Source organism: Aedes aegypti, chromosome 3 (assembly GCF_002204515.2).
Source record: "Aedes aegypti strain LVP_AGWG chromosome 3, AaegL5.0 Primary Assembly, whole genome shotgun sequence".
NCBI classification, from domain to species: Eukaryota; Metazoa; Arthropoda; class Insecta; order Diptera; family Culicidae; genus Aedes; species Aedes aegypti.
In genome coordinates this window covers 330,118,504-330,144,798 of record NC_035109.1, presented here as the reverse complement: position 1 = coordinate 330,144,798, position 26,295 = coordinate 330,118,504, and the positions used below count along the sequence as shown (strand labels likewise).

The 26,295-nt window shown below is 37.9% G+C and overlaps 1 protein-coding gene across 1 annotated transcript; it reads right to left on the bottom strand.

Moving 5' to 3' along the window:
* Positions 1 to 1,991: 1,991 nt before the first annotated feature.
* Positions 1,992 to 22,181, bottom strand: LOC5577777 (translocating chain-associated membrane protein 1). Its single transcript, XM_001663502.2, has 4 exons — positions 21,577 to 22,181; positions 7,882 to 8,402; positions 3,177 to 3,286; positions 1,992 to 3,021 (listed from the first exon to the last, which is right to left on the bottom strand). The coding sequence occupies exons 1-4, from the start codon at positions 21,712 to 21,714 to the stop codon at positions 2,654 to 2,656; spliced, it is 1,137 nt and encodes a 378-aa protein (XP_001663552.1). The 5' UTR covers positions 21,715 to 22,181; the 3' UTR covers positions 1,992 to 2,653.
* Positions 22,182 to 26,295: the final 4,114 nt, after the last annotated feature.

Genomic DNA, 26,295 nt, shown 5'->3' with positions numbered 1-26,295 from the left:
TCTGAATTTAACAGAATCGATCCGCGCGTACCAACCGCTTTCTTGCCGCGGTAGCTCTTCCTGCTCCAAGTCGCAAATCCCTGCTTCAAGTCGCAAATCCCTGCTCCGTGTCGCAAATCCCTGCTCCTTGTCGCAAATCTAGGGCTCACGCACAACCCTTTCTTTCGTTTTCAACAAAGGCTCTCTTTGGCCGTATCTTCTTCGTGCTTTGTAGCGGTAGACGCTACAAAAATCACTCATTTAGAACATTTCCAGCTTTATTTCAGAAAGAAAAACCTACTTACCCCGTAAATTCGACACAGAGAACACGTACAAATGTTAGCACAATTACAACAAATAAAATAATCCCATCCTCGTCGCCAATTTGTGATAGATAAACTTAATAACACCAACTACTCTGATTCGCTACCATCAATCATGTATTCAGTTGTAAACAAACAAAGTATATCAATATAAAGGTAACACCGTACTACATACATCATTGTGTTGGTAAAGACCACAGATAAACATACTTAGACATCTCATCACAAACGTCAAATCCGATTTTCATAAAAACAAATAACGAGCGGTGAAAATTCTACAGAGCAGAAAAGCAATTGCTGTCCCATGATGTAAGAACTACCACTGGAAATGATGCAGTTATAATGTTGTCGAATCATCTCACCTAACATAACTGAACAGAACAAACTTCAAGTAACAAGAATAAAATGTTCTTTGTTTACATGTTATTTATGTTATTGTTCATTGGGACGCCTTAATAAATGTTATAGGTAATAGGAATCGTGAATATAACTGTTAGTTTTTGAACTTTTCACTTGCCCCACTTGTGAGGCAAGTGAAAAGTAAAGAGACGTTTTTCAAAAACTTTTTCTGTACTTTTTTCTTCAAGTTTACATAAGAATCAATTTCAGCATACTGCTTATATTTGGTGGAAGTCAAGCTAAAAAATATACATGACCTCATTTGTTTTAATTTAAAGTCTCTAGAATTTGAAGAATCCCACCTATGCGAAATCCATTACCCACTTGCCCCACGGTACCTTACACCAAATCCAGTGGAATCATTTGTTTTTGACCCGACGGTGTAAAATCTTCTATCGCAGCTGATGTGGCCGAACTTGCTCACGAAATTGTTTGGTATTTGCACCGAACGAAGCAGATCTAGAATTCCACGGATATCTTGCTTCATGGTCAGATCAAAGACTACAGCGGAACTTGGTACGTCAGGGAAGCAACCGTGATTGGGGAGATTCAAAGAAGCGTTAACCTCAAGAGTCATGTACTCGTAGTACAATGTCATAAATCTTGTTTGAGGGTTCGGTACGGCTAGCTTTTCAAAATTTTCAATTACCAATGGGTTCAACACTTAACAGCGGATGAGGAACCTAAACGACAATTTCACGAACCGATCAGATAATGGCAGTATTCCTGCTAATACCTCTAAACTCATGGTATGAGTTGAGTTCATACTGCCGGATTAGAAACAAAAACTATTTAAGAATCGATAAAATCGTTGTGCGATATATCATAATCAGATCATCCGCGTGGGCTCCCCACCATGTTCCTGTGAGTGTACGCATGAAGTTGATTCGTAGCTGGCACTTCTGATACAGATACTTGATTTGTTTTCCCCAGGTGCATTTTGAATCGAACTAGACCCCTAAATACATATGCGATAAACCTTAAGTAAGTTTCTTACCCATAAATTGAAGCTCTATTCCGCAGGACTACGCTTCCTAGAAAAGAACATCCAAATGTCCGTTCACCTCTGGTCCTGTATCAGAAACAACGGCATCATCCGCAAGATGACTTTGATGTTTTGGATGAATTGGTATTTAAGTAGACGTAAACACGAGCCCTTGGGGATACCCATGTAGCTAATTCGTAAAGTTGTTGGGTTTCCATGTGAGAAATACATGTGCTTCTCAGACAACAAATTGTACAAAATCAGGGAATGTGATATATCTGATACGATGTCCTACACACTGATTTGAATAGAATTTGTGTCAGCTTTTTATTCAATTATTGCATTAGAACATACAAAAAATAAAGTGTATACTCCGAATCTATTTTTCGAACCCAATTTGTGTGTAAATCGTAAAGGAAAAAAAATAAACCTATCATAAAGACTCTGTCTAAAAAGTAATAATAATATTTTAACCTCGCGTGTTTCTCACCAATTCGCTAACGGATGTTTTTCTTGCTCAGTTCCGACACTTTGCGTACTCTATTTCTACTTCCTCTATTGCTGTTCTGGTACGATTCTCCGCACAACCCTCTGTATGCTTTCCATCAAAGTTGCTGTAAATGCATATAAAAACTACTCACGTCGCCTTCCGTTCGGATCATACTGATAAGGACAATGAATAATGTAAGTCTTTTCCACAGAAACATATTCTTAAAAAACTAACTCAACTGGTACCCGCGTGACAAAGCAGACAGCGCCGGACGATGCGCTATACTGTTATGAGTAAAAAATTGAACTTTTGAAAGAATCGATTTGAGCACATAACCAATTTAAAAAATTCTAAAAAAAATCTACCATGCATAGTGGCTTGTTTGCGTTTTGCAGTTTCCCGGAAAGTTAACTTTTTACTGTGTAATTTGTAGAGAACGAAAAACAAATTGAAAATGAACGATGAATAAGGACTCACTTATTTAGCTTTAACCTTCTTGGAGGCCTTTCCAGTGGTTGGCACTGGCGAGGCTTGGGCGGCATTCTGATCGGCTTCGGGCAGATCGCTTTCCTTCTTGCGTTCCTTCTTGGACTTTTCGCTCTTGACTGGGGCGGCTGGCTTGTGCAGGCGCTCCGATTGCTGTTCGTTTGAGCTTTCACGCTTCGATCGCAGCACGTTGGAGATGAAGTCGAAAATCAGGTATCCCTGCAGGCCAAAAACGGTGGACAGCATGAAGCTGCGTTTGATTTGCGACACGTTGTCGATTCCGTAGAACAGCGTCAGGAAGGCCAACACCATGGTGGCGAAGCGAGTCAAGATGAACACCACGTTGTGAACCAGACGCACTGCGGGAGGGAAAAGTGAAATGGATTAAATCAGACGGATTGACGTGGAACAAGGCGAACCGAAATTAATGCAAGCTGTAGTGCAATAATCATCGAAGTGGAAACACCATCCAAATTATCAAATCGATTGAATCATTCGAAAGTGAAACACTTACGTCGGGTGAACTTCTCCTCCTTGTCGAAAATGTTAACCAGCTGGAATGCATGGGCGATAAACTCGCAGAAGTAGTGCAGGGTCAGCAGAACCAGGGCGATACGCTGGAATCTAAAACAGGAAAAAAATCGACATATTAGTTGCTCATTCTTACAAGTTACATGGCGGTCAAACAACAGAATAATAGTTTCATTAAGAGCAACATTATCGAAATGGTAACTAAAATAAGTCCAAAATATGTTCAGAAATGAAAATACGTTTCTTATCATCATGGATGATAACCAATTAATATAGATTAAGGCTGAGTAGCCCGTCATTCGTTTTGGCAACAATGATGACTTTTCAGCTTGCATTTCAAAGTAATAAAACTCAGTGTTGATAGTTTATATTGACCTTAAAAAGTATCACTGTACGCGGTAACATGCATAAAGTATGCTGATACTTTTTCAGCTGTGTCAGAGCAAACCCAACTGACTTTCTTTGATTGAAAATTGTGAGGTGAATTAGCAACAATCATTAACGACGCGTACAAATTTCAATGACGGCCTACTTCGCCTTAATGCGGGGCAAAGGTTGGCTACCAGTCTTCCGAAATCATCATTGCACAAAAGAGATTTAAAAAGCATGCCTTGAAAAAAATATTTCCTAATCATTCCTAATGATGAATTTTAATCCTCGCATGGACCGATGCACGAGTTCACTAATTGACGTTTGAGCGGTGCCGTGTTATTTACGTGCCCATGGCAACTAGTGAATTCGGCACCGCTCAAACGTCAAATTAGTGAACTCGTGCATTGGTCCATTGCTCCTGTGATCACGTTGGGATACACTATTTTTGCGACAGAATATGACCTCCCGAAAGAGTATAGCGTAGTTATCTTCTGGAAGGTGCTTAGTGAGAAGAATTTCAAGGGTGCATGACTAAAAAACTGATAGCCGAATAGGGGAGCGGGCCATTTGGCATAAAGCCATTTGGCATAAGGTCATTTGGCATAACGCCATTTGGCATAAAGGACATTTGGCATAACGGACATTTGGCATAATTTTTAACTAAGTGAAAGATGAGGGTCATTTGGCATAACGGACATTTGGCATAATTTCAATATATTTTCTGTACATACTTAAATTGAAGATTTTAGCATTTTATTACTGTTTTATGTTAGTAACAGCTGAATCTGTTCTATAATAATTTATTTATTCTCTTCTCTGGCAAGCCGCCGAAGAAGCCAATAAGTGCGATATGAATCCATCAGAAGAATCCGGTTAAATCATACCACCGAATTCAATCGGACTGTAAACTTTGTAGATGTATTTTATACGACTTATGTTGACTTCCAATCCGGTGATATCGCTTACTAATAGACGAAATACCGATAAAGAAAAAGATGGTGAATTTCTTTCAGAAGCTTCCAAGTTAATCAAAAACAACTAAAAAACGATGCACTTTTTCTTTCTATATAAATACACGTTTTATATTTGATTTTATATGCTCTGTAAGAGCTCTAAGAGAATGATAAAATCAACCCGTTAATTCAGGACGAAGTTGTGAACTCTTTACATCGCGTCAAGACTCTGAGGTGACGGTTAATTCGCCTCTGGATTACCAAAGGTATAATAAGGTTTCAAGTGTTTTATTGATCTCATCAGATTTTTTCCTTCTTTTGCACATAGACTATTCATTCGAGTTATACTTGTTTCATTACTATTGAAAATAGTTCAGCTTATATTTTAATTGGGAATTTTACCTTCTTTAAATAATCGGAAGTTCTTTGTAGTTGTCCTGATAAAACTATTATATGCATTAAACTTGCCTAAATTTTCATAAGAGATTTTTCCTTCTTTTGATCATAGGCTGTTCTTTCAAGAGTGAAGTATTTCTCATAGTTATTGATGTTAAAGCTTATAATAAGGGCATCAGGGGTAATATGCACCCCAGGAGTAAAACTACTTTTTGGGGATTCTATGAAAATTTTAGAAAAATTTAGACGTTTTCCTGGAAGTTGAATTTGTAAAATCGCATGTTGTGGGCAGAGCCTAAACGCAGACTAAAAACGTGCCAATTATTGAACAACCCGTGTATTCCTTATGGATGTGCAATAATTGGAGTGTTTTTAGTCTATGCTATATTTTGCTATTTATCCTAAATGTTATTTGAAAAATTCCCAAGAATATTACAATTTATATAATAAGAAACAAATATGGAAAATCGGTGTTCTAACAATTTTTTGGTGCCAATTTTAGTAAAATGTTTATTTGAAGAAAAATTCTTCTAAACATTTTAAAAATATTGATTAAAAAAAATAAAAGCTTCTTTATCCGATATTTATATCATATGACACTAATAGTACAACCTAGAAAAAAAACCAAAACCATACGCTTATGTGTTACACTTTTCACCACACTGCTGCCGTATAAGGCTTGCGAGCTTTTCTTAACAGTGTTGTACAAAATAGAACAGCACGACTACTGAAGTGTTAAAAACGTAAATAAAAAAAATCATTTTTCATAAAAAAAATAGTGCTAAAAAGATTTTTTTTCAATTCACGTTGTCTTGGCCAAGACATTTTCATAAAGTATCATTTAAAAAAGTAATTTTAAATGAATTTTTAAGGAAAGGTACGATGGGTTACGTCATCTATAGCTTTCTGAAAACCAAAAATGAGTATATCAATCCTACTGATTCCATTTTTTTTGTAAAATCAAATGGCTATCAGCTAGCGTACAATATTTTTAAGTGTTATTAAAAATGTACCACTGATTTGGGAAGAATAATTCGCAGAATGCTGTGCGGATTTGGCCGGAGTTAAATTCTTAGAAAACCACACCCTGGATTGAATATGTCATCAAGATGGTTTAAAAAGTTCAAAAGTGTCGGTGAACCGCAAAGCGTTCTATCATAACCACACATAGTTTATATAGAAGACCTTGATTATTTGAGAATCTCGACAATTTTTTGGTTGAATCCAGTCAAATACTATGTTAGATTCATGCTCAGTATTTCATGAAAATTTCTTTCAGGATCCATATTGTGATTCATAGAGATTGTGTTTGAATTCAATATGTATTTTCAAACTTTACCATTTGTGTCACGTGTGTTGGCGCCCCCTTAAGGCTGGCGCCCTTGGCGGGTGCCAACCTGGCCAACCGCACGCTACGGCACTGGTTGTGGGTCACTCCTATCCGCCCTTGACGAATCTTTTCCAATTGTTTTACAAATATTCATAAAAGGCACCGTGGGGTTGTTTTGCCTCAAGAGTGCATATTACCCCAGAATGCCTTACGTCTTATTCAATTTTTTTTCCTCAACTTGGGTGAGATGTCATTCTCCTCCAAGTTTAAGATTGCAACTTGTGAACTGAACTCTGCATCGTTGCTTGCGTATAGCAATAAACTACTCGGGGAATATTTAAGTCAAAGAAACCAAGACTTGTGGTTGCTAGAGCTATGACATATATTACTTAGTACGATCCGAGGGATCAAAGCAACCCGATCTAGCAGAAGGACGAAAAAGTGTTAAACCTTTTTGGTTACTGTCAAAATCTAACTACAAACATCTGTAGGTGGCTATCACCGCTAGCAGAGAAGTGAATAAGTGCTTACATTTAGGATGTACTTTTTTCAGCACGAACTGTTTCTTGAGCTACTACTCAAAAGCTAATTATGTGTATATCAATGATGGTGTAACTTTCTTCATGAATAAGCTGAATAAGTTCTTTGAAATTCATTATAAATCCATGCTAACAGTAGTTCACTTTTGTTTTCAATTTCGGCCGAACGGCATTCGGCCAAATGACCCGGAACCGAAAATGCTGAACATATTATCAGAAGCAACTATGGCTCTAAAATCAATAAATCGAGACGAAAACCTCATGTCCGCCTAAACTAGCTTCCTGAACCTGTGTGCAGTGCTTGATCGGGTTCGTTTTTAATTTCAAATTAAGAAATATTGCGTCACTGATTGACACCCTAGTTCATCTTCTGTTATCCTGTTTAGTCATGATATTTATCTAGAGATTTACCCTTCTTTTAAACATAAGGTATTCTTTCGAGGGTTATTGCTATAGCGATTCGACGCGTTATTTTATTATATAGGAATTTGCCCTTCTTTCTAACATGACTTTTTCTTTTGCGTAATATTTATTACAACAGTTTTTTCACATAGAAGAAGGAGTATCTGAATAAAATATAAAATACCAATAAATCATAAATACTAAATAACCCTTACTTTTCAGATGGTTTGATATTATGCCAAATGTCCGACATGCCAAATGACCTTTACTTCACATATGGTTTGATATTATGCCAATTGATTCTTACTTTACATATGGCTTGATATTATGCCAAATGTCCGTTATGCCAAATGACCCTTTATTTTCACATTGTTCAAAATTATGCCAAATGACCGTTATGCCAAATGGCTGTTATGCCAAATGTCCTTTATGCCAAATGGCGTTATGCCAAATGACCTTATGCCAAATGGCTTTATGCCAAATGACCCAGACCCGCCGAATAGATGTTGTAAATCGTCAGAAAGAGCTCATACTTAAGAGCAATTGTGATGTATCACCATCATATGCAGATAGCGATATGGGATAATGTTAGGATTTTCATAAATTTCGGCAAAATTTGGAACAATTGCGCAAAACTAGGCGATGTGCTGAATTAGGGCACTTTACGGTAGTACTAATTTAAATCTAAACACTCACCCCATGAAGTAGGCAGTAGCGATCAGGAAGAAACCGCCGAGAGCGTGCTGGATCTTGGCCTTCTGTTCGTCCTTCTTGACCTTCTGGAAGTACAGCTCGGGCAGCATGTGCAGGTAGTACGCCAACTGGATGATGAAGAACAGCTTGTGCAGGAACACCATCGGATGCTCGGGGAATCCCTCCCACAGTTTGGCCATGTTGCCGAAGTACTGTTCGCGAACGATCACGTCGAAGCCCCACAGGAACGACATGGCGTAGAACACCACCAGCTGGCCGGACTCGTTGAAGCGGGACAGCTTGAACTTGGACAGGTGCAGCTTCTTGGAGATCTTGTCCAAGGCGTACTCCTGCAGGATGGCGTGCATGATGATGCAGATCAGGGTGTAGAAGAAAACGGCACAGCCGTCCTTCCAGCCCGAGGTGTACGAGTAGGCTTCACCCTGGGGGTTCTCATGGCTCGGATCGGCTCCGGTCACGTTGTGGTGCAGGGCAATGAAAATGCTGGCCAGTGCGTTGGTTGCCTAGGAAATGGAGGAAGGTTGAAACTTGATCATACTGAAATAGCAAATAGGAAGACAGATTATATATTGACACTTTGGAATAATTTCGACAGGGTTTATTTTTTAAACCTAGAGCGCATTGAAGATTGCTGAATGTATTTTGTAAGTTATGCGTTCTGTTAAGATCCAGTCTTGTGGAATTTATCAATCAGTTATTAGGAGTGAGCCCAAATTTTTGCACGATGACTTGTATGACTGTTTCAATGATTTTGAGTAGTTTTCAGATTTTTCCGCAAAAATTTCGTGAGTGCTCTTTAAAGAATATAAGATTACGATTCTTATGACACCTTGTTTTAAAATTTTGGTCGATCCAATGCTGAAGAAATTACAAATGTTTTTTCAGTGTGTATTTTGAAAAATGTTACAACTTTAAGTAAAAATTTAGTATACAAAATTTGTAAAAATGATTTTGGAAAAATATATACGAAGTAAGAATAACTCTTTGCCTTTCGAATGCGGTTTAGAGAGTTTCAATTGGACGTGTAATCGCAGAGATATGGACTGAACACTTTTGTATGTTTTTTTTAGGGGGTGAACCCACACTTAAGCACGGGAGTGTATGAGATGTGCTCGTAAGTTTTAATTTCTTCACGACAGGGTATCATCCCAACAAACATTTCAATGGAACAAGACTCAGAAGCTTAATCCAGCTGAATAAACTATATAATAAAGTAAAAGTAGTATATTTCCTCCTTATCCAAGGATCGCGCCACCGACCAAAGGTGACTCACAGATCTTTTTCCTTCCTCACTAATAAACACCCATCCCGTGGTTATTGTGGGGATGCAGAGGTATTTTCGGCAACAATCATTACACCCTAACATTCCTTCCCCATCCCAACTGACTGTAAGGACTTGGCCGGCCCCATTATTGATCAATAATATGAGATCGTCTAAAATTGCACTTCGAGAGTAAGCGGAATCTCCCATCCCTTATTCATTTGGATCAAAGTGCATTTTTTACCAGTTCCTATCAATCACGGAGTAGCAGCCATTGACATGTACAGTCAGTCTATGCTATGCTATGCTACAGTGAATCCTCCATGAAACGATAATTCATGTCTCGATATCGACTCATGGAACCATACTAAGATCAAAATTTCATGGTTACTATGATGGTTCCCTGAAACAGCATTCCATAGCATATTTGTTCCATGACTCTATATTTCCATGAGTTGATGGACCCCTTCAGATATCGACTCATGGAGGTTTAACTGTATACATTTAAGTCTTATGATACATCACTTTTCTAATTGCAATTGGTGTTCAAAACACTTTTCAGCTAGTTTCTGTTTCTGCGTCCGTTGGGCGATCTAAATCCGATTCAGAGCAGCAATCTCGATTTAGAATCGGATCGTCTAGCGGACGTAGAAGATGTAGAATAGTTAGCAACAAAGTCGGAGTTCGTGCTGTATAAAAATATCATTTTGCAACTTGTTGCATAAATAACTATTATGGAAGCATTCCGTTCCGAAAACTGATTTCTCCCAAGATTTTTTCGACGATAACCCCGATTTAAAAAAAAAAAACTACAAACGGAAGTAATTGTACAAAACAGAAACGTTATTGCTGTTACATGAGGTGCTTCGTTTTTTCACCACAAAAAATATTCAAACAGTAATCACTTTTTTGTTTTTTGATATTTTGCACCATGTTTGTTCTTTTGTGTCGAGATTGATCACCAATCTAGACGTATAAAGATCTTGAAACCTTAAAAAACATCATTTTGTAATTTTCAGATTTCTTGGAGGCAACTCAACCGATTTCCATGATTCTTTCAAATAATCTCCTTATAACCTTGACCACGCTTCGAAACTTTACAACGAATCCGTTTAATGGAACCACCCTAGAATACAGCCTGGAACAGATCACGCACCGGCACCTGGACTATCCAACGGAAATAGCTTTTATATTACGAATGATTGCCTTTCCTTAACCAAAAAATGTTAACTTAACACATTGCTCTGTATAAGTATTACTACCCAGGAGGGCCAATGTAACATCTAAATATCTTCAAAACCATATGACCAATGATCTGACTGAGATTCTTAAAATAAAAGAGTTTTTTGATGGCTTGTGCAAAAATATCGCAAAACCCAAAAAGTTATCGCTGTTTGAATATTTGTTTATGGTAAAAAAGTGAAGCTGCCGGTAGAGGGGTTAAGAAAACACTACGGGTGTTAACAGAACTTGGTTCTCGAAAGAGTAACTCGTGAACTTGACAACAACTACAAAGTTCAGAACAAATTTGAATTGTACTTATTCTCTACTTGAAGGTAAATAACTAAGGTGATTACAGAACGAAGCCACACCTCAAATTTTCAAAAGCACAAGACTTGAGAACCAAACAGGGCTCCGCGTTGAAAGTTTATCCCATTGGTCACCACCAGCAAGCAATTTGATTGATTTTCAACGCGAACTGCTGCCAGATTTTCCAGTCTTGTGCACTTGAAAATTTAAAGTTTGGCTTCGTTTTAGAGGTTTAGAGGTTCTAACGAATAAATAATAAAAAAAACGAATGGATATGAGATTGAATATTCGATTAATTTGAAAAAGGAGGACATTTCCAGCTCAAAGTAGGACGGGAGGACATACAAAGCAATCAAAAGTTCATGTTTTGGCTTAATCAGCACACTTTTTAAGAAATTAACCGAACTTTACTATTTAAATAAAGTTCGTTTAAAAGAGTGCCCATTAAAAATCAGTTTTCCATTTCCCAATTTTTTCACAAATGCCCAACAAATTAAAAAAATATATGAATAAATCCAGCAACTTAATATTTTCGTTTATTTTTTTTTATATAATACAAAATGGACCAATTCTAATTTTGCATGATTTATTATTTTTAATTAATTTGTAAAACACTGAGAGATCAAAAAGGTTTGAATTTTGAAAGGGTTTCGGACAACAAGATTTAAAATATTTGTTATAATATCTAAATGACTTTGTGGATGTGAATCTGAATGAATTTGTGGGCTTCGTGGCCGTGCGGTTAGTGTTACCAAGCATTTAGCCGCATCGAGTCAATGGACGTGAGTTCAAATCCCGCTTCAGTCCGGAAAACTTTTCGTCAGAAATGTATTTCGACTGTGCTACTGAGCGGTTGCATGCTAGTCCGATGTCTAGTGTGGTGCTTCCTTCAAAGAGCAAACATCAAGACCAACAATTGAAAAGGCCTCAAGTCCAAAATGTAATCAAATCGGTTTTCTGCTGATTTTAGTGTATAGGAGCCTATTCTTACTAAAACATACAATAGTCATTTAAAAATATGCATAAAAGTTGAAAAAATAACATTTTTCTAAAAGACCCCATCTCATTTTCCGCTAACCAGGATATTCATCGCAAATGCGGCCTTTTCTCAAAAAGGCCTCATTTCTATATCTGACGGAAACCGAGTTGAGGCCTGTTAAACAAACATCAAAATTGCAATGTAGATTGCGAAAAACGTTCCAAACTCACTAAGTAGATGCAGGTTATACTACGGAGCGACTGCTCTTTGTATTATTTTATACAGTGGTTGTCTAAACGGCGAACATTATCGGGTTCCTGTAGACTGATGTATTTTGTATCATACTACCTAATATTACTTGTGTCAGCCTGTCTGTACTTCACAGATTATCAACATCAACGATTTGGTTTCAATTGCATGAAAAATAACGTTCAATTGCAATATTATTTCAATTGAACCAATATTTCCATACATTTTCTCAACGACAAACTCGCGTAGCACATACATAATGTTCATGGATGACGAAGGGTTCAATCAATCACATATTTAATCGACCGCACGAATCTTCTCTTGCTGTATGGATCTCCATGTATTTTACTTCACCACTTAACACTCTTCTACACTTCAAATTTCTTATTTCATCATCAATTTTAAATGATTTTCAAAAGGCCACATCAGAAGATGATGAAAAAACAAGCCACAACTAGAAGGCCTCAACACATTTTAGAGTAAACAAAGGCGTCAACTCACCGGCCTCATCAGCGTCGGCTGGCGTCTATGGCCACAAATGAAAAGGGCTGCACAGCTTTTGGTAAAATAAAAGCCTCATTTCCTTTGACTTGTTTTTTTAGCAGGATTTTTTGCTAAAATGATAGTAATGAATAGTCATAGCTATAAATCAGTTTATCTATCGACTTTCTGGACGATAAAATAACATACATTGCTTAAATTCATAATTTAAATTTGATTTATTGTTTGACAAAACAAGATTGCATTTTTCTCATTGTTTACTTTTTGGAGATGAGGCCTTTTGAATTGTTAGTCTTGACATGTCGGTGTCTTTTTAATGAGCTTCCACCCCCTAGAATTCTAAGGAAGTTTAGAGATATTTTGGAATTACTCATATGAACAAATTTCTGTTCTGTACCTTTACGTAGGCTGTACTTTCACAAAATCACAGATCCTTCTGAGAATGCTTTGCAAAATATGCGTGAGACATAGTCTGTTGCGGGTGATGTGAACAAACGGACAGAACTTCTGATGGAATCCCAGAAAGTGTCCATAATGGAATCCCAGGAGGATTTTATAATGAAATCTAATAAATATTTCAAATGGAATCCATGGAAGAACTTCTTATGGAATCCTTGCAGAAACTCCTAATTAAATCATTGAAGGACTTCTGATGAAGTCCTGGAGGAATTCCTGATAGAATCCCAAAAAAAAACTCTTAATAGAATTGCAGGTAGAATCACTGAAGGAACTACTAATGGAAACCCTGGAGAACTTCTGATGTAATTTCTGGAGGAACTTCTAATAGAATCTCTGAAGGAACTCCTCATGATGAAATCCCTGATGGGATTCCTGATAATATGTCAGCGGAACTCCTTACACCATTGGTAACGTAGAAACGATCACAACCACACAGTGTTATACCTATTTGAAGCTGCTATTAACTTCGTTTTTTCTACTGTTAATTATCTCGCTTAAATAAGAGCAGTGCGTTAATATTGATCTAAACGTTTTGTTCTTTATAATCCGTTGTTGGTTCAGTAAAATTGTGCCAAATTAAGCTGTAGTGATATAATTTATCACATCATCCAAGCTACTCACCCGTCATCGATACAGCCATTGTTTGCTGTCTGCAGCTCAGACAACCACAAAGCGCATTGTTTTCACTTGTCCATCGATTCGACGTAGAAGATGTCGAAAAAATGTTCTGCTTCCCACTGTATTACTGGTTCATCTAGAAGCAGTAAAATAACTTGTGCAAACTGCAGAAAAGGATTTCATTTGAAATGCGTTGGTTTATCATCCAACCAGTTCAAAGCGATACGTGACTTCCCCGGCGCAGAATGGTTCTGTCCAGCATGTCGAAATTCGCCACTCGATCTTCAGCAGTCATCGATCAATCCGGTGCTCAATTTGATACTGGATCGCCTTGCGTCGGTTTTACGTCTGGTTGGAGTACAAATCGACGTGACTCGCTCGTTATGTCGGGCTCTGAGCGAAAATATCCGTCGCACAAGTATAAACAAAAGAAACTCGGTACCTGCTCAAGCCTCCCAGTATAGGAATTTTGAGGATGCCCTAAACAACCTTCAACTCGAATTTTCGAACGTCTTCGGCTCTTTCATCGATGCTGATGATAACTCTGCTGCCAAACGGGATCGTACAAGCAGCCTATCGTCTTCGCACCTTGTATCATCTAATTCTGGAAAGCGAATGAGAGTTGATGTTCCGATAAGTACGTCCGATATAGCAAATATTATAGTTCCTTCAATTGCAGACGCCACTGCTGTGAATATTGCCTCCTCATCGGAACCCGTCGAAGCTTGCAGTTCTGACATCAATTGCATTACATCAACCGAAAATGCCTCCGCCGCCACCGTCACATCTATCACCACTTCTGCCACCCCTACCGCCTCCACTACCGCCTCAACTACACCATTTACCAGACTAGCTCCACCACCAGCCAATTCAAGCCACTATGCCACTTCCACTGTTGCTGCACTAAGACCCGCCACCGCCTGCTCTGCTACCCTCGCTGCTACGCAAGCTGTTTTTACAACTGCCACACAAACTTCGCCTTCGTCGGCTACCGCTTACAAAACCTCCGTCACCACCGAACAAAGCACGCAAACCAACTTCTCTGCATTACCAAAGCCTCCACGCACCACTCAACTTATTCTCCAATCACCAATGATCTCTGCTCCAGCTTCATCAGCAACTTGTAATACAACCAACACGGTCTGCAAAAATGTTCTTCCACCAGAGGATCGTCATCTACCGCAGTCCAGGCCATCAGAGTCTGTCGACTTGACTGTCCCTCCTACCATGGTGAGTTCATCCGGACCGACAATCCCTTGCTATCAATCATCATGTTCTCTAGCTAGTATTCAAACTAAGAACAATTGTAATTCTTACACTAGACCGTCCCTAGCAATAGCTCAATCTGCACCAATAATCTCAGTCAATAGCAATGATAACTGGTATTACCTCACAAAATTTTTGCCACATGAAACAGAAAGCAACATAATTAATTACATTGCTCATCATACAAATTGTAACCCTTCACATATAGTGTGCCAGAAACTGGTTCGAGCAAATAGTGACACGAGACCGCTATCGTTTTTGTCGTTTAAAATTAAGTTTCCTGTTGGAATTGAAAATGTCGTGCTTGCCAATGGATTTTGGCCACAGGGAGTTACTATAACCCCTTTTTTAGACAGGCGATCCAACAGCCGCAAACCTGTAGGAAGTCAGACACAATTCTTCGAAATCCACGTTTACTCAATCAACGTTCACCCTCGCTTCAGTCGAATTCATTGCACAATCTTCAACCGGTGAAATACCTAGCTCCAGTGCAACGGAAACAAATACCTTCGCCAGGGTTCAAAGCTCCGAATTACAGAGTAACTTTAGTTTGAATGGCCTACTTTGCTACTATCAAAACCTCGGTGGAATTAACACTTCACTTCCTGTTTCTCATCATACTTTGTACATCTGTATAATCTACATTCCTCCTGATAGAATCAACGATCCTCTACTGACCTCTCAACATTCAGATTCTCTAGATTGGATTACATCGCAGATGAACTTGACTGATAAGATTTTGATCTTAGGAGATTTCAATATGTCTTCCATAAGCTGGACCACTGGTTCCTCAAACTATCTCTATCCAAACTACCAGCAGTCCAAAATAAACACCAGTCAGTGTCAGTTACTAAACGATTACAGTACGGCAGGTTTAGTCCAAATAAGCTCAGTTTATAATTCAAACCATCGACTTCTAGACCTTTGTTTTACCAGCTTAGAACATATTCAGGATATAACTGTTGTAAAAGCGGCCGCTCCTCTCGTTAAGGATTGTCGACATCATCCACCTATACAACTTTATTTGAAAAACAGAGTCCCGTATGAATTCAAACCCATTTCTAGCGGTATCCACTACAATTTCAGAAAAACTGATTTTATCAAAATGAATCAGTTTTTGAGTTCAATTGATTGGGATGACATGCTACGAGGTCTAAGCGTGGATACAACCGTCGAAGTAGTAAGTTTCGCTGTAACTCACGCGATAGATTTGTTCACGCCTAAAACTTCTCATAAAGATCCTTCTTTCCCGCCTTGGTCCACCAAAGCTCTTAAAAGATTAAAAACAACTAAAAAGTCAGCTCTGAAAAAATTCTCAAAAAAAACGTAATGCTCTTACCAAAACACAATATCTGACCTGCAATAGTGAATACAAATGTCTGAATGATAGACTATATCACAGTTACATCCGCCGCACCCAGCGCAACCTCAAATTGAACCCTAAGAAGTTTTGGTCGTATATCGATGATCAAAAAAAGGAGTCAGGATTACCGTCGACTATGACGCTTCGAAAAAAGAAGGCTTCAAGTCTCTCTTCGATTACTGCTTTATTCAGACAACATTTCTCATCAGTTTTCACTTCTACAACATTGACACCCCATCATGTTCAAGAAGCCGCAGCTATGGTACCTCAACGTTCCGCTATTGGCCCTCACCCAAGGATTTCGTCGCTCACAGTTGAGTTAGCTTGTGACAGGTTGAAGTGCTCAACAAACCCTGGTCCTGATGGAATTCCAGCTGTTGTTCTTAAAAGTTGCAGCTCATCCCTTTCGAAGCCATTGTCAACTATATTTAACCGTTCGCTCTCTTCTGGCTGTTTTCCGAGTGCATGGAAAAATTCGTATATTTTCCCAGTCTTCAAAAAAGGCGCTAAAGGGGAAGTTTCGAATTACAGAGGAATTGCTTCCTTGTGTGCAACGTCCAAACTGTTTGAGTTGATTGTACTGGATTTTCTCAAACATCACTGCCTGAATTATGTATCTGAAACCCAGCATGGCTTTATGCCAAAACGATCCACTACCACTAATTTAGTCAGCTACACATCCTTCATTATCAAAACCATCGAAGCTCGTAAACAAGTTGATGCAATTTATACTGACTTTTCGGCAGCCTTTGACAAGATAAATCACGATGTCTTGTTAGCAAAACTCGAGCGCCTAGGATTAGCCGAACCTCTTTTAAGTTGGATGAGATCCTACTTAGTAGGACGGACGATGTCAGTTAAAATAGGAAATATAATTTCTGAACACTTAGCTGTACCATCGGGAGTTCCTCAAGGAAGTCATATTGGCCCGTTTTTGTTCCTACTCTACTTAAATGATATTAACCTTGTCCTCAAATGTTTCAAACTTTCTTACGCCGATGATTATAAGCTTTATTATGTCATAACATGCAATGAAGATGCCAGGTTTCTTCAGTTAGAACTTGATACGTTTACGAACTGGTGTGAAACAAACAACATGAGTCTGAATGCAGACAAATGTTCAGTGATTACCTTCACTCGAAAACACTCAATCATAAGCTACGAATATTCCATTAATGGAATACCTATTAAACGAGAATCTACTATCAAAGACTTAGGGGTTCTGCTAGATTCCAAGCTTTGCTTCAAAGATCATGTAGCGTATATTACATCAAAAGCGCTAAAATGCTTGGGTTTGATCTTTCGATCCGCCAAGCACTTCGATGACATATACTGCATGAAAACTCTCTACTGTTCTCTTGTCCGCTCTGTTCTGGAGTACGGTGTTGTAGTGTGGGCTCCATACTACGATTCTGGCATTCAACTAATCGAAGCAGTTCAGCATAAATTTGTTCGTTGTCGTCTTCCTTGGACCGATCCGCATAACTTGCCCAGTTATGTGGATCGTTGTAAATTGATCGATCTCGATCTTTTAGAACATCGTCGTAAAGTTTGCAAGGGTTCGTTTATTTCCGATGTTCTTCAATCTCATATAGATTGTCCAACTATTTTAGAAATGTTAAATGTTGATACTCGTCGTCGTGATCTTCGTTCTCATCAGTTCTTCCGTCTTCCAATATTTCGTACAAACTATGGCTATAATGAGCCTATAAGTGATATGTGTCGCATTTTTAATCAATGTTTTCATGCGTTCGATTTTCATTTGTCCCGTGTCTCCAACAAAAACCAGTTCCGTAAAATTTTGTTGTAACATTATGATTAAGTTAGTAGATGTAAACGATTAGCTTTAAGATCTGTATTGTTGTATAGTGTACTTTAGCGTTAAGAATTGTATCATTGGGAATTTGTATTCTGTTGATATGAAAAGAAGAGGAGGTTTTATGCCCATTTGAGAAAGAGCTTTTAAGAAAGCTCTACTCAAACGGGCTTTTCCCTGCTCCAATAAAGATAAAGATAAAGATAAAGAAATTCCAAGATTATATCCTGATGGAATTTCTTGAGGAACCCCTGATATAATCTCTAAAGAATTCCGGGTGTAATCTGCAAAGAAACTCCTGACGGAATCCTTTGAGGAACTCTTGTTATAATCTCCGGAAGAAATCCTGATGTAATTTCTAGAAGAACTTCTGATGTATTTCATGAAGGAGTTCCATGTGAAAAAACTTAGAGGAATTCCTGATGGAATCCCTATAGCAGGCCTGCCCAACGTACGGCCCGCGGGCCGCATCCGGCCCGTCGCTTCATTTTGTACGGCCCGCGAAGAGCTCTGAGATCTTTCTCATGACTGGCCCTTTCGCTGCTCTACCAACTTGATATTAGAACATTTTAGAACTGACTGTTACAATTTTTGATTCTTTTGCTTTAAGCTATTTGATTTTGAAGATTCTTCATATTAGTTTTTTGATCCTTCTAAATTTACTTGGTGTCAATGATTTAGGGCTTCCTTTAAAAAATTATGAACTTTTATGAGGAGTAAACACAAGAAATCTTGCTAATAACTTTCATAAAAATAAAGAAAAAAAAACTGATGTTTATATCAAGTTCGAACAAACATTGTCAATTAATGTTTATGACGAAACTGAATTTCACTGAATCAGAAGGTTATTTCTCATTATATCTTGAGCATAGAAAATTGTATCAAATATTAGTCAAATTAATAGCCTGTAAAGTTTTATATAGAATTCACACATCAATTTCAAGGAAAACTCGAACACGATTCTCACAAAAAGGTAGAGCAAGATTTCATTTAAAAACACATAAGGATTACACAAAATCCTAGCCATGATTAGCAGCGAATATAGGACATTATTTTAGAAAGGTTTTCACATAATCGTTAATGAATTTCCTACAGAATTCTGAGCAGAGCAGACTTCTTCAGTTTATTGAACGAAATTTTAAAATGTGTATATTGTTAGGTTCTGACGAAGTGCTGAGAACGTTTTTCACAGAGTCCAATTCTTAATTCTCGCAAATTTAGGAAATTGTTTCTAAAAAAACTGGAAAGTATTCTCAAATAATATTAGATTAGATTCTGACAGAATCCTTTAAACATGTTTGATTGAATTTTGAGGATGATTTGTATAAAATACTGGATAACATACTCACAGGGTTCAGGGAAAATTTTTCAAAAAAATCCTGGCAGAATTCTCAAAGAATTTAAGGCAAGATTATCTCGTCTATTTGCAATATTTCAAAAAAAAAAAAAAAAAAAAAAAATATATATATATATATATATATATATATATATATATATATATATATATATATATATATATATATATATATATATATCACTTTTATTTGAATTTATTAATTAATTTTGAAAATGCTGTATTAAAAAAAGTTTGGCCCGTCTCGCGATATTGGGCTTGCCTGCCCTATAGGAACACCGATTGAAATTTCTGGAGGAATTCTTGATAAGACAAACATGGAAATTATACTAAAAGACAGTTCACCACAGAAAAGTTGTACAAATAATTTTTACAGTAGCGTCACTGTTGAGAAATACTTGATCGTTCGAATCAGAACAGTGGCACGGGAAGCGAGTAGGACAGGTGGGACACACTAAAACACTTAGGTGAGACAGTCAAAAGAATTGTACTACCCACGATTCAACAAAAAAACAAGATCAGCCGAAAGCTTGAGAAATAAATTAAACTATTTATATTGTTAAATACAAACTGGATCAACGTCGTACTTATTATTATGAAAGATGAGATACACAATAAGGTTTTCATGATATTTTCCTGTCCACTAAAGCGTTACATGGTTTGTACATGACCCCAAAAAGTTCTGGCTTGTGAGAAGAACGATTGAGAATATCTATAGTCAAACTAACTGTAATAATCGCTACGAAAAACGTTTTTTGTTGAGGCTTTTTTCCTACGGATTTCTCCCCAGAAATTCTTCTAAAGATTTCTTTTCAAATTCTCCCATGAACTCTTCGAGCGATTTTTCGAAGGATGCTTAGAAAAGTTTCTCCAAAAATGTTTGCAACCTTCAGTAATTTCCTCATTTAAAATTTGTTTTCCAAAACTATCCTAGCATTTCCTCCAGATATTTTTCACTAATCCTTCAACCAAATTATCCAGTTGTTACTCATGATTCCTCTCAGAAATCGAAAATTCCTTGAGGAATTCTTCGGACAAATCTATTTTTAAAGGTTTTTTTCAGCATTTCATCCATGTATGACTCCTGCAGTTTTACCAAAAATTTCTTGATAAGTATCTTAAGAAATTCTCATGTAATCATCAAAAAAATATTTAAGGCCTTACACAAGTTTGTACTACAGATTATTATTATTGTACTAGTTGAAATCTTATATAAACCCTAAAAGACAGTTTTAGAGGAAATCCACAGAATTTTCTGAAGTAGCCAATGATTGAATTTTAGAGGATGTTTTGACCGGGAGTCTTAAAGGGATGCAAAAGATAAAAAATTCTCAAAGAAATTTTGAATGCATTCTGGTTTCTGAAACAATCGTTAAAAAATCCATTTCTGTGGTTTTTCTTGGAAAAAATCAGGATACCTCAATCCTAATAAAATCTTGAAGAAATACCTTTGGAAATAATCATTAAATAAAATATATCAATTGGATTCGACAACAGATTAATGTTCCTCATAAATCAACTCTACGCAAAGATTTAGAAAGTCTTTGATAGGTTACTATTTAGTATAATTTAAATTACCTTTTCAAAAATATTTATGATTAGCAAAAATAATGTTGTCGTGTAAGGTTTGTCAAAGCATTGCTTTGATTTTGAAAATAATAGATAAGTTTTAATACATTTCATCCAAATAGTTCAAACATGAATTATTTTATAATCATGTCCAATAATCAATAATTAGTCATAACTTGACTTGTTGACTTGTTCCTTGACATGACTTAAAGTTGTAAATACTAACATGTTCTCGTTTTGCCAATAAATTACAATTACAATTAACTATTTACAAAATCTATCTGTTCTGTTAAACATGTCTATGTCGCCTTACTTTTTTGTCCAACCAAAAGGACCCATAGTGTATAATGCAGTGGCTACTGCAAATTATTGCTAAATCTAGCCAAGTCTATCCACATAGCATACACAATGTAGCATACGCACCAAAGGTGAAGAGAAGAGGTTAGGTTGCGTCTTGCACTGGCTATTGGCTACAATACATCTCTGTGTATGGCAAAATATGTAGGCTCCAGTCGCTACGTGGCAAAATCAAATCGCCTGTTCCATATCTGTAGACACTACTGACAAACAGGCGACGAGTTAATCTCTCACAATCATTGATTTATCTTATTGAATTCACATTCATTATTCTATAAGGCTTATAGAAAGATTAACAAGCCTTTGAAACACTTCTGAATCTAGGTAGAACTGCTAATTAGAATGCAAGACTCACCTGCAGCATCAACCCGACGACGAAAACCATCGCCACGCAGGACACGATATCGGCATGGTTCTGGATCACGAATTCGTGGCTCAGAAAGGGTGGGTTCTTGTTGGAAGACTTCCGTCCCATTCCTGGTTTGATGGCCATCGTTGTGCTTTTCTGGGGGAGAATCCTCTGCGCTCGGTCAAAAAACGATCCTTCTCGCAGGTATCACGAAAACAACACTAACAAAATAATCGCACTTCCACGTATCGCATAGACCGGCTTTGGCTGCCGAAGAAACAGGGACACCTTTCACGAGCACTGTCCTCACTCTGATGGGTGTCACTGGGCCGAGGACCTTGGGGGAATCTAGTTTTGTTATGATGTGTCCCAAATTCTCATTCGAAAATCCTGTCGACGGCGAAGACGACGACCAATCCCGTCCGAGTACCGAGAAATGAAAGGCTCTTCTGGTCGGCTGATTTGGCTTTGGGGGGCAATTCTCTGCTAGCTCGTTCACTCAGCCGCAAAACGGTCCCTTCACTGCAGTGCGTTGGAGAGGGAGAAAACGACCAACAACAAATCCGTCCGTAACAAACACTGACTGATTTTTCAAGCACTTCCAAAGGGGAGCTACACGCTAACTTGAAAGTACCCATTAAATGGGTATCACGTACCCATTATCACGAAAAGTGGCTTAACTCATTTAAAGAGTAAAGTCCACTTACTCATTAAAGAGTATTGGCTGTGAACTTCAAATAATGGGTATTTTTAACTCCTGGTCTCCAACATAAAAATGGGTATTAATACCCCCTTTTTCATCGCATATGCGGCATATTGAGGTTAGGGCTTCAAGAAAATGTTGAATAATGTAAAAATTTAATGATTAGTCTTCAAATAAACAAAATTTATTCAACATATTCCATGGAATTAATATTATTGTTCATATTTCTTTGCGGAAGTTCCTATACGCCGGTCAATGCTCATCAAGGTGCTGATTTCCTTCCCCTCCATCAGAGACGTCTTTGCCTCCATACTAGAACCGGAACGAACCTCGTTAAAATCCATTTTATCGGGAATCGATGCAGCTTACAGAATTTCCTTTGATAATCCAATCGTTATCATCCGCAGGTTTTGTAAATATCTGTAACATGGAAACCCATAAATTAGTGAAAATCATGATCTCAGCATAAAGTTTCCGAAAGCGTTACTTACGTGTTAATATAATAAAGCTTGCACTATTCTTCCGTCCAAAATTTGAGGATAGTTTATCTTTGAAGTTATTAGAAAGTTATATTCAGAACATTGTGACGATAAATCACGTAATTTTCTCACTTAAACGTATAATTTTTCCTAGCGGCGACAAATGGCGGTTTTTCTTGTGTCCAACTATCATGTGTAATATTTACCCATTATTGTTACAAGAGAGGCTTCTCCATAATGAGGTTAAATTACCCTTTTTAATGTCATCGAAAAATACTCTTTTTCTGACAGTTCCATATTCGCCATGAAAATGGGTACATGATACCCATTTAATGGGTACTTTCAAGTTAGCGTGTACGTGGTGACGAGTTGTCACTGTCGGGATCCCAAACAGGAGAGATACAGGAGAACTGTCACTTTGACGGATCGGCACGTTTAGAGCTGTGCGGCTGACGAGGGAATGGAAACTGGCCGAACGTTGCAATTTTGTGTTATGCTTACACGGTAAGAGTTTTCTACTTAGTCGCTGAGTAACGATGATACAATTTATTAAATTCCTGCAATATCTGCTTAGACAAAAAACTTGCATTATTCATTGTAACAATAAAGAGTGCAGAACCACTTGGGCACTTCTAAGATTCACTTTGGCATGGGGGGTTTTTCTCGGCCGAATTATCTGAAATTTTGCAATAAGAAGCACTTCCATAGGACTTATTTTGTGGCCAAATATGAGCTTTCAAAAAATCCCACTGCCGAAGTGAATCAAAAGTGCCAAAAATAGGATCCGGCTCCCTACCATGTGTAAGAATAAATTTGAAAAAAAAACCTGAGACTCAGATGTAAACCATTGAAAGCACAAAATGAAAAATAAGGTATAAAAAAAACAAATCAAATCGTTTTGAACGTCGCAAGTTTTTACCGTGCATTGAATAGGGTGTTTTATGTATTTTGGGCAGAGCGTTACGCGTATAGAGGTCCCCAAGCAAACTGCCACGAACACCAACGCACAATCAATCTTACACAAGTTGATTTCCTCAGAATGAAAACGTATCGATGTTTGTTTGACGTTATTGAGCTTTCGGTCAACAGCAGGTCAACAAGGAAGTGGTTGTTTTGCAGCAATTCTGTTTATATTTGGATTCTCACAGCAAACAAAAGCAATGTTGTGACAGTTCTCACAGCAAACAAAGAAAATTTTGTCAACATTGCACTACTACGCAGGCAACTGGATTGGTCTATATAGTGGTTATCACGCCCAATGGTATGGGTGCCTTAGTGTAGATGTAGTTGTGAACCTTAGAGGAAAACAATATGCACTCTGTCTCGAAAAACACCCAGAATCTGGGTGTAAATGTTTAAAATTGGGTAATATTTACATATGCATTTTGATGAGTCTGGAAAGCGTGTGCAAGTTTCTTTAAGGAAAACAAAAACAAACTGTGTATGACGAGCGTATGCTAGTCCACGTGTGTTCAAATGTAACTAAGCTCTATTGACTGTTTAACGATAAACTTGCGACGATCGATGCGCCACCATATTTCATATAACGGAGGTTATTAGAACTAACTTAGAGGTGATAATTTGGAGGTTATTTGGCAATTTGGACACTCAGGCAAATGGACTATCGATAAACATAGGAATCCCTTATGAAAATTCGCCACGAGAAATCGGGTTGAAATTCATAAATTTGCCTTATGAAACCTAAATTTGAAAACAAAAAACGCTTAATGCGGCAACCTGGAATCGAACCAAGAACCTTGCGATCGATAGGCCCGAGCGTACACCACGCGCCAATCGACGCCTTGATCGGGAGTGATGCTAAAACCACAGAGAAACAGACGTAACACTTAGAACAAATCGCGATCAAAATCATAGTCGCGAAAACATGTACGCCCAATGCTAAAAATTCTGTAGTTGGCCGATGGACCAACAGGTGGCGGTAGTGTGTAAACGTGATACACGAACAAAAACGACGCGAGCGCTGCGGGTGGTCGATTGTCCACCTACCATATATTCGAATCGATTGTTAAAAAGTTGGTCGATGGACAGCGATGAGAGTGTGACGTCTGTTTGTCTGTGCTAAAACAATACATAAAGCGTTCGTATTGCAATAATCGATCAACCTTTCATAAGGCAAAATGTATGAAATTCGATAGTCCAGTTCGCTGCGTGGAGGTTAAAATCACCTCCAAACACTAGCGATTTTGCGGTGGGATGTTGACGTTTGATCACGAATAACTTGACCTCTTCCATTTGATTTTGTCGTATTTAAATGGCCAAATTATGTACGCGTAACGATCTGTCCAAAATACTTTGATCACTCTACCGTCACCCTCGCTAATACTTTGCTGCATCTGCAAGTAGGGTGATCAAAGTAATTTGGACAGACCGTTATTATTCTCGACGCCGATCAAAATCAGCACTGCTGGTCTGTTGCCAAATCAGTCCATTTTACTTCCGCTTATCTCTCTATAAAGGATCACTAGTAAGAACCATGAAATTTGATTTTTAGTATGGTTCCATGAGTCAATATCGAGTAATCCAGCTTTTTAAAACCGCTGATGGCTGCCGCAAGCAGGCTCGCTCTCTGGTAGGGATCAGGTGATTTGACGTTTGGTTTGGGTCATTTCTTTTGAACGGATCCAAGCCAAACGTCATAACATTTGATCCCTACCAGAAAGCGAGGCTATTTGCGGCAGCCATTGGCGCTCGTAAAAAGCTGGATAGAACATCGACTCATTGAGGTTTAACTATATACACAATAGGGTCCTAAAGCCCTGTCCCAATTTTAGTGCCGAACGCTTAAGTTTAGGCGAAAAATACATGTTTACTCAATTTTTTAGTGTTTTTTATTTTAAAATATTTTTTTTGTGTTTATAGATTTTGTCACACCCCTTGGATTAAACTCAAATTTTGAGTGTATTTTATTTTCCGTGTTCCTTCCGAAATGTCATCAGATATGCGTAGTATGCACCTGAAACGTAAAGCGCTCAAGTAAAATTTCTCCTTTTTACCGAAGTAATTTTGACAGCTGATCCAATATGAGCGAAATGTCACTTTTACTTGCGGAATAATTGAGCGGCACATTTTTCCGTACGGAAAAGTGACAGCTCCATTTGATTTGTACAGCAGGCGTTACCGATGTTATGAAATCAGCTCTACTTCTCAGCAGCGTACAGCTCAAGTAATTTCGGTAGCGGAATCATTCCTTGACCGTTTCTTGTCCTATCCTTTTGCACAGTACTTATGATCAGCGTACCGGCCAATAGGAACAACCCCACACTGATACAAATCTCCATATCGTCGTTATTTGTGTCACACATAGATATTTTCAATTTGTATCGGTACATGGTAATTATGTGTGAGATACATAACCTAGGTTCATTTCATAATATATTTGAATTATGTGTCGATACACATGGTTATTATAAAACACATCCATTACTTCTAAATGATTAATAAATGAATAAGGTGATCCAAAGCAGCTTTTCCATGTTCGACAGCTGAAAGCCTCCTGGGTAATACATCCAATCTCCCAATTGG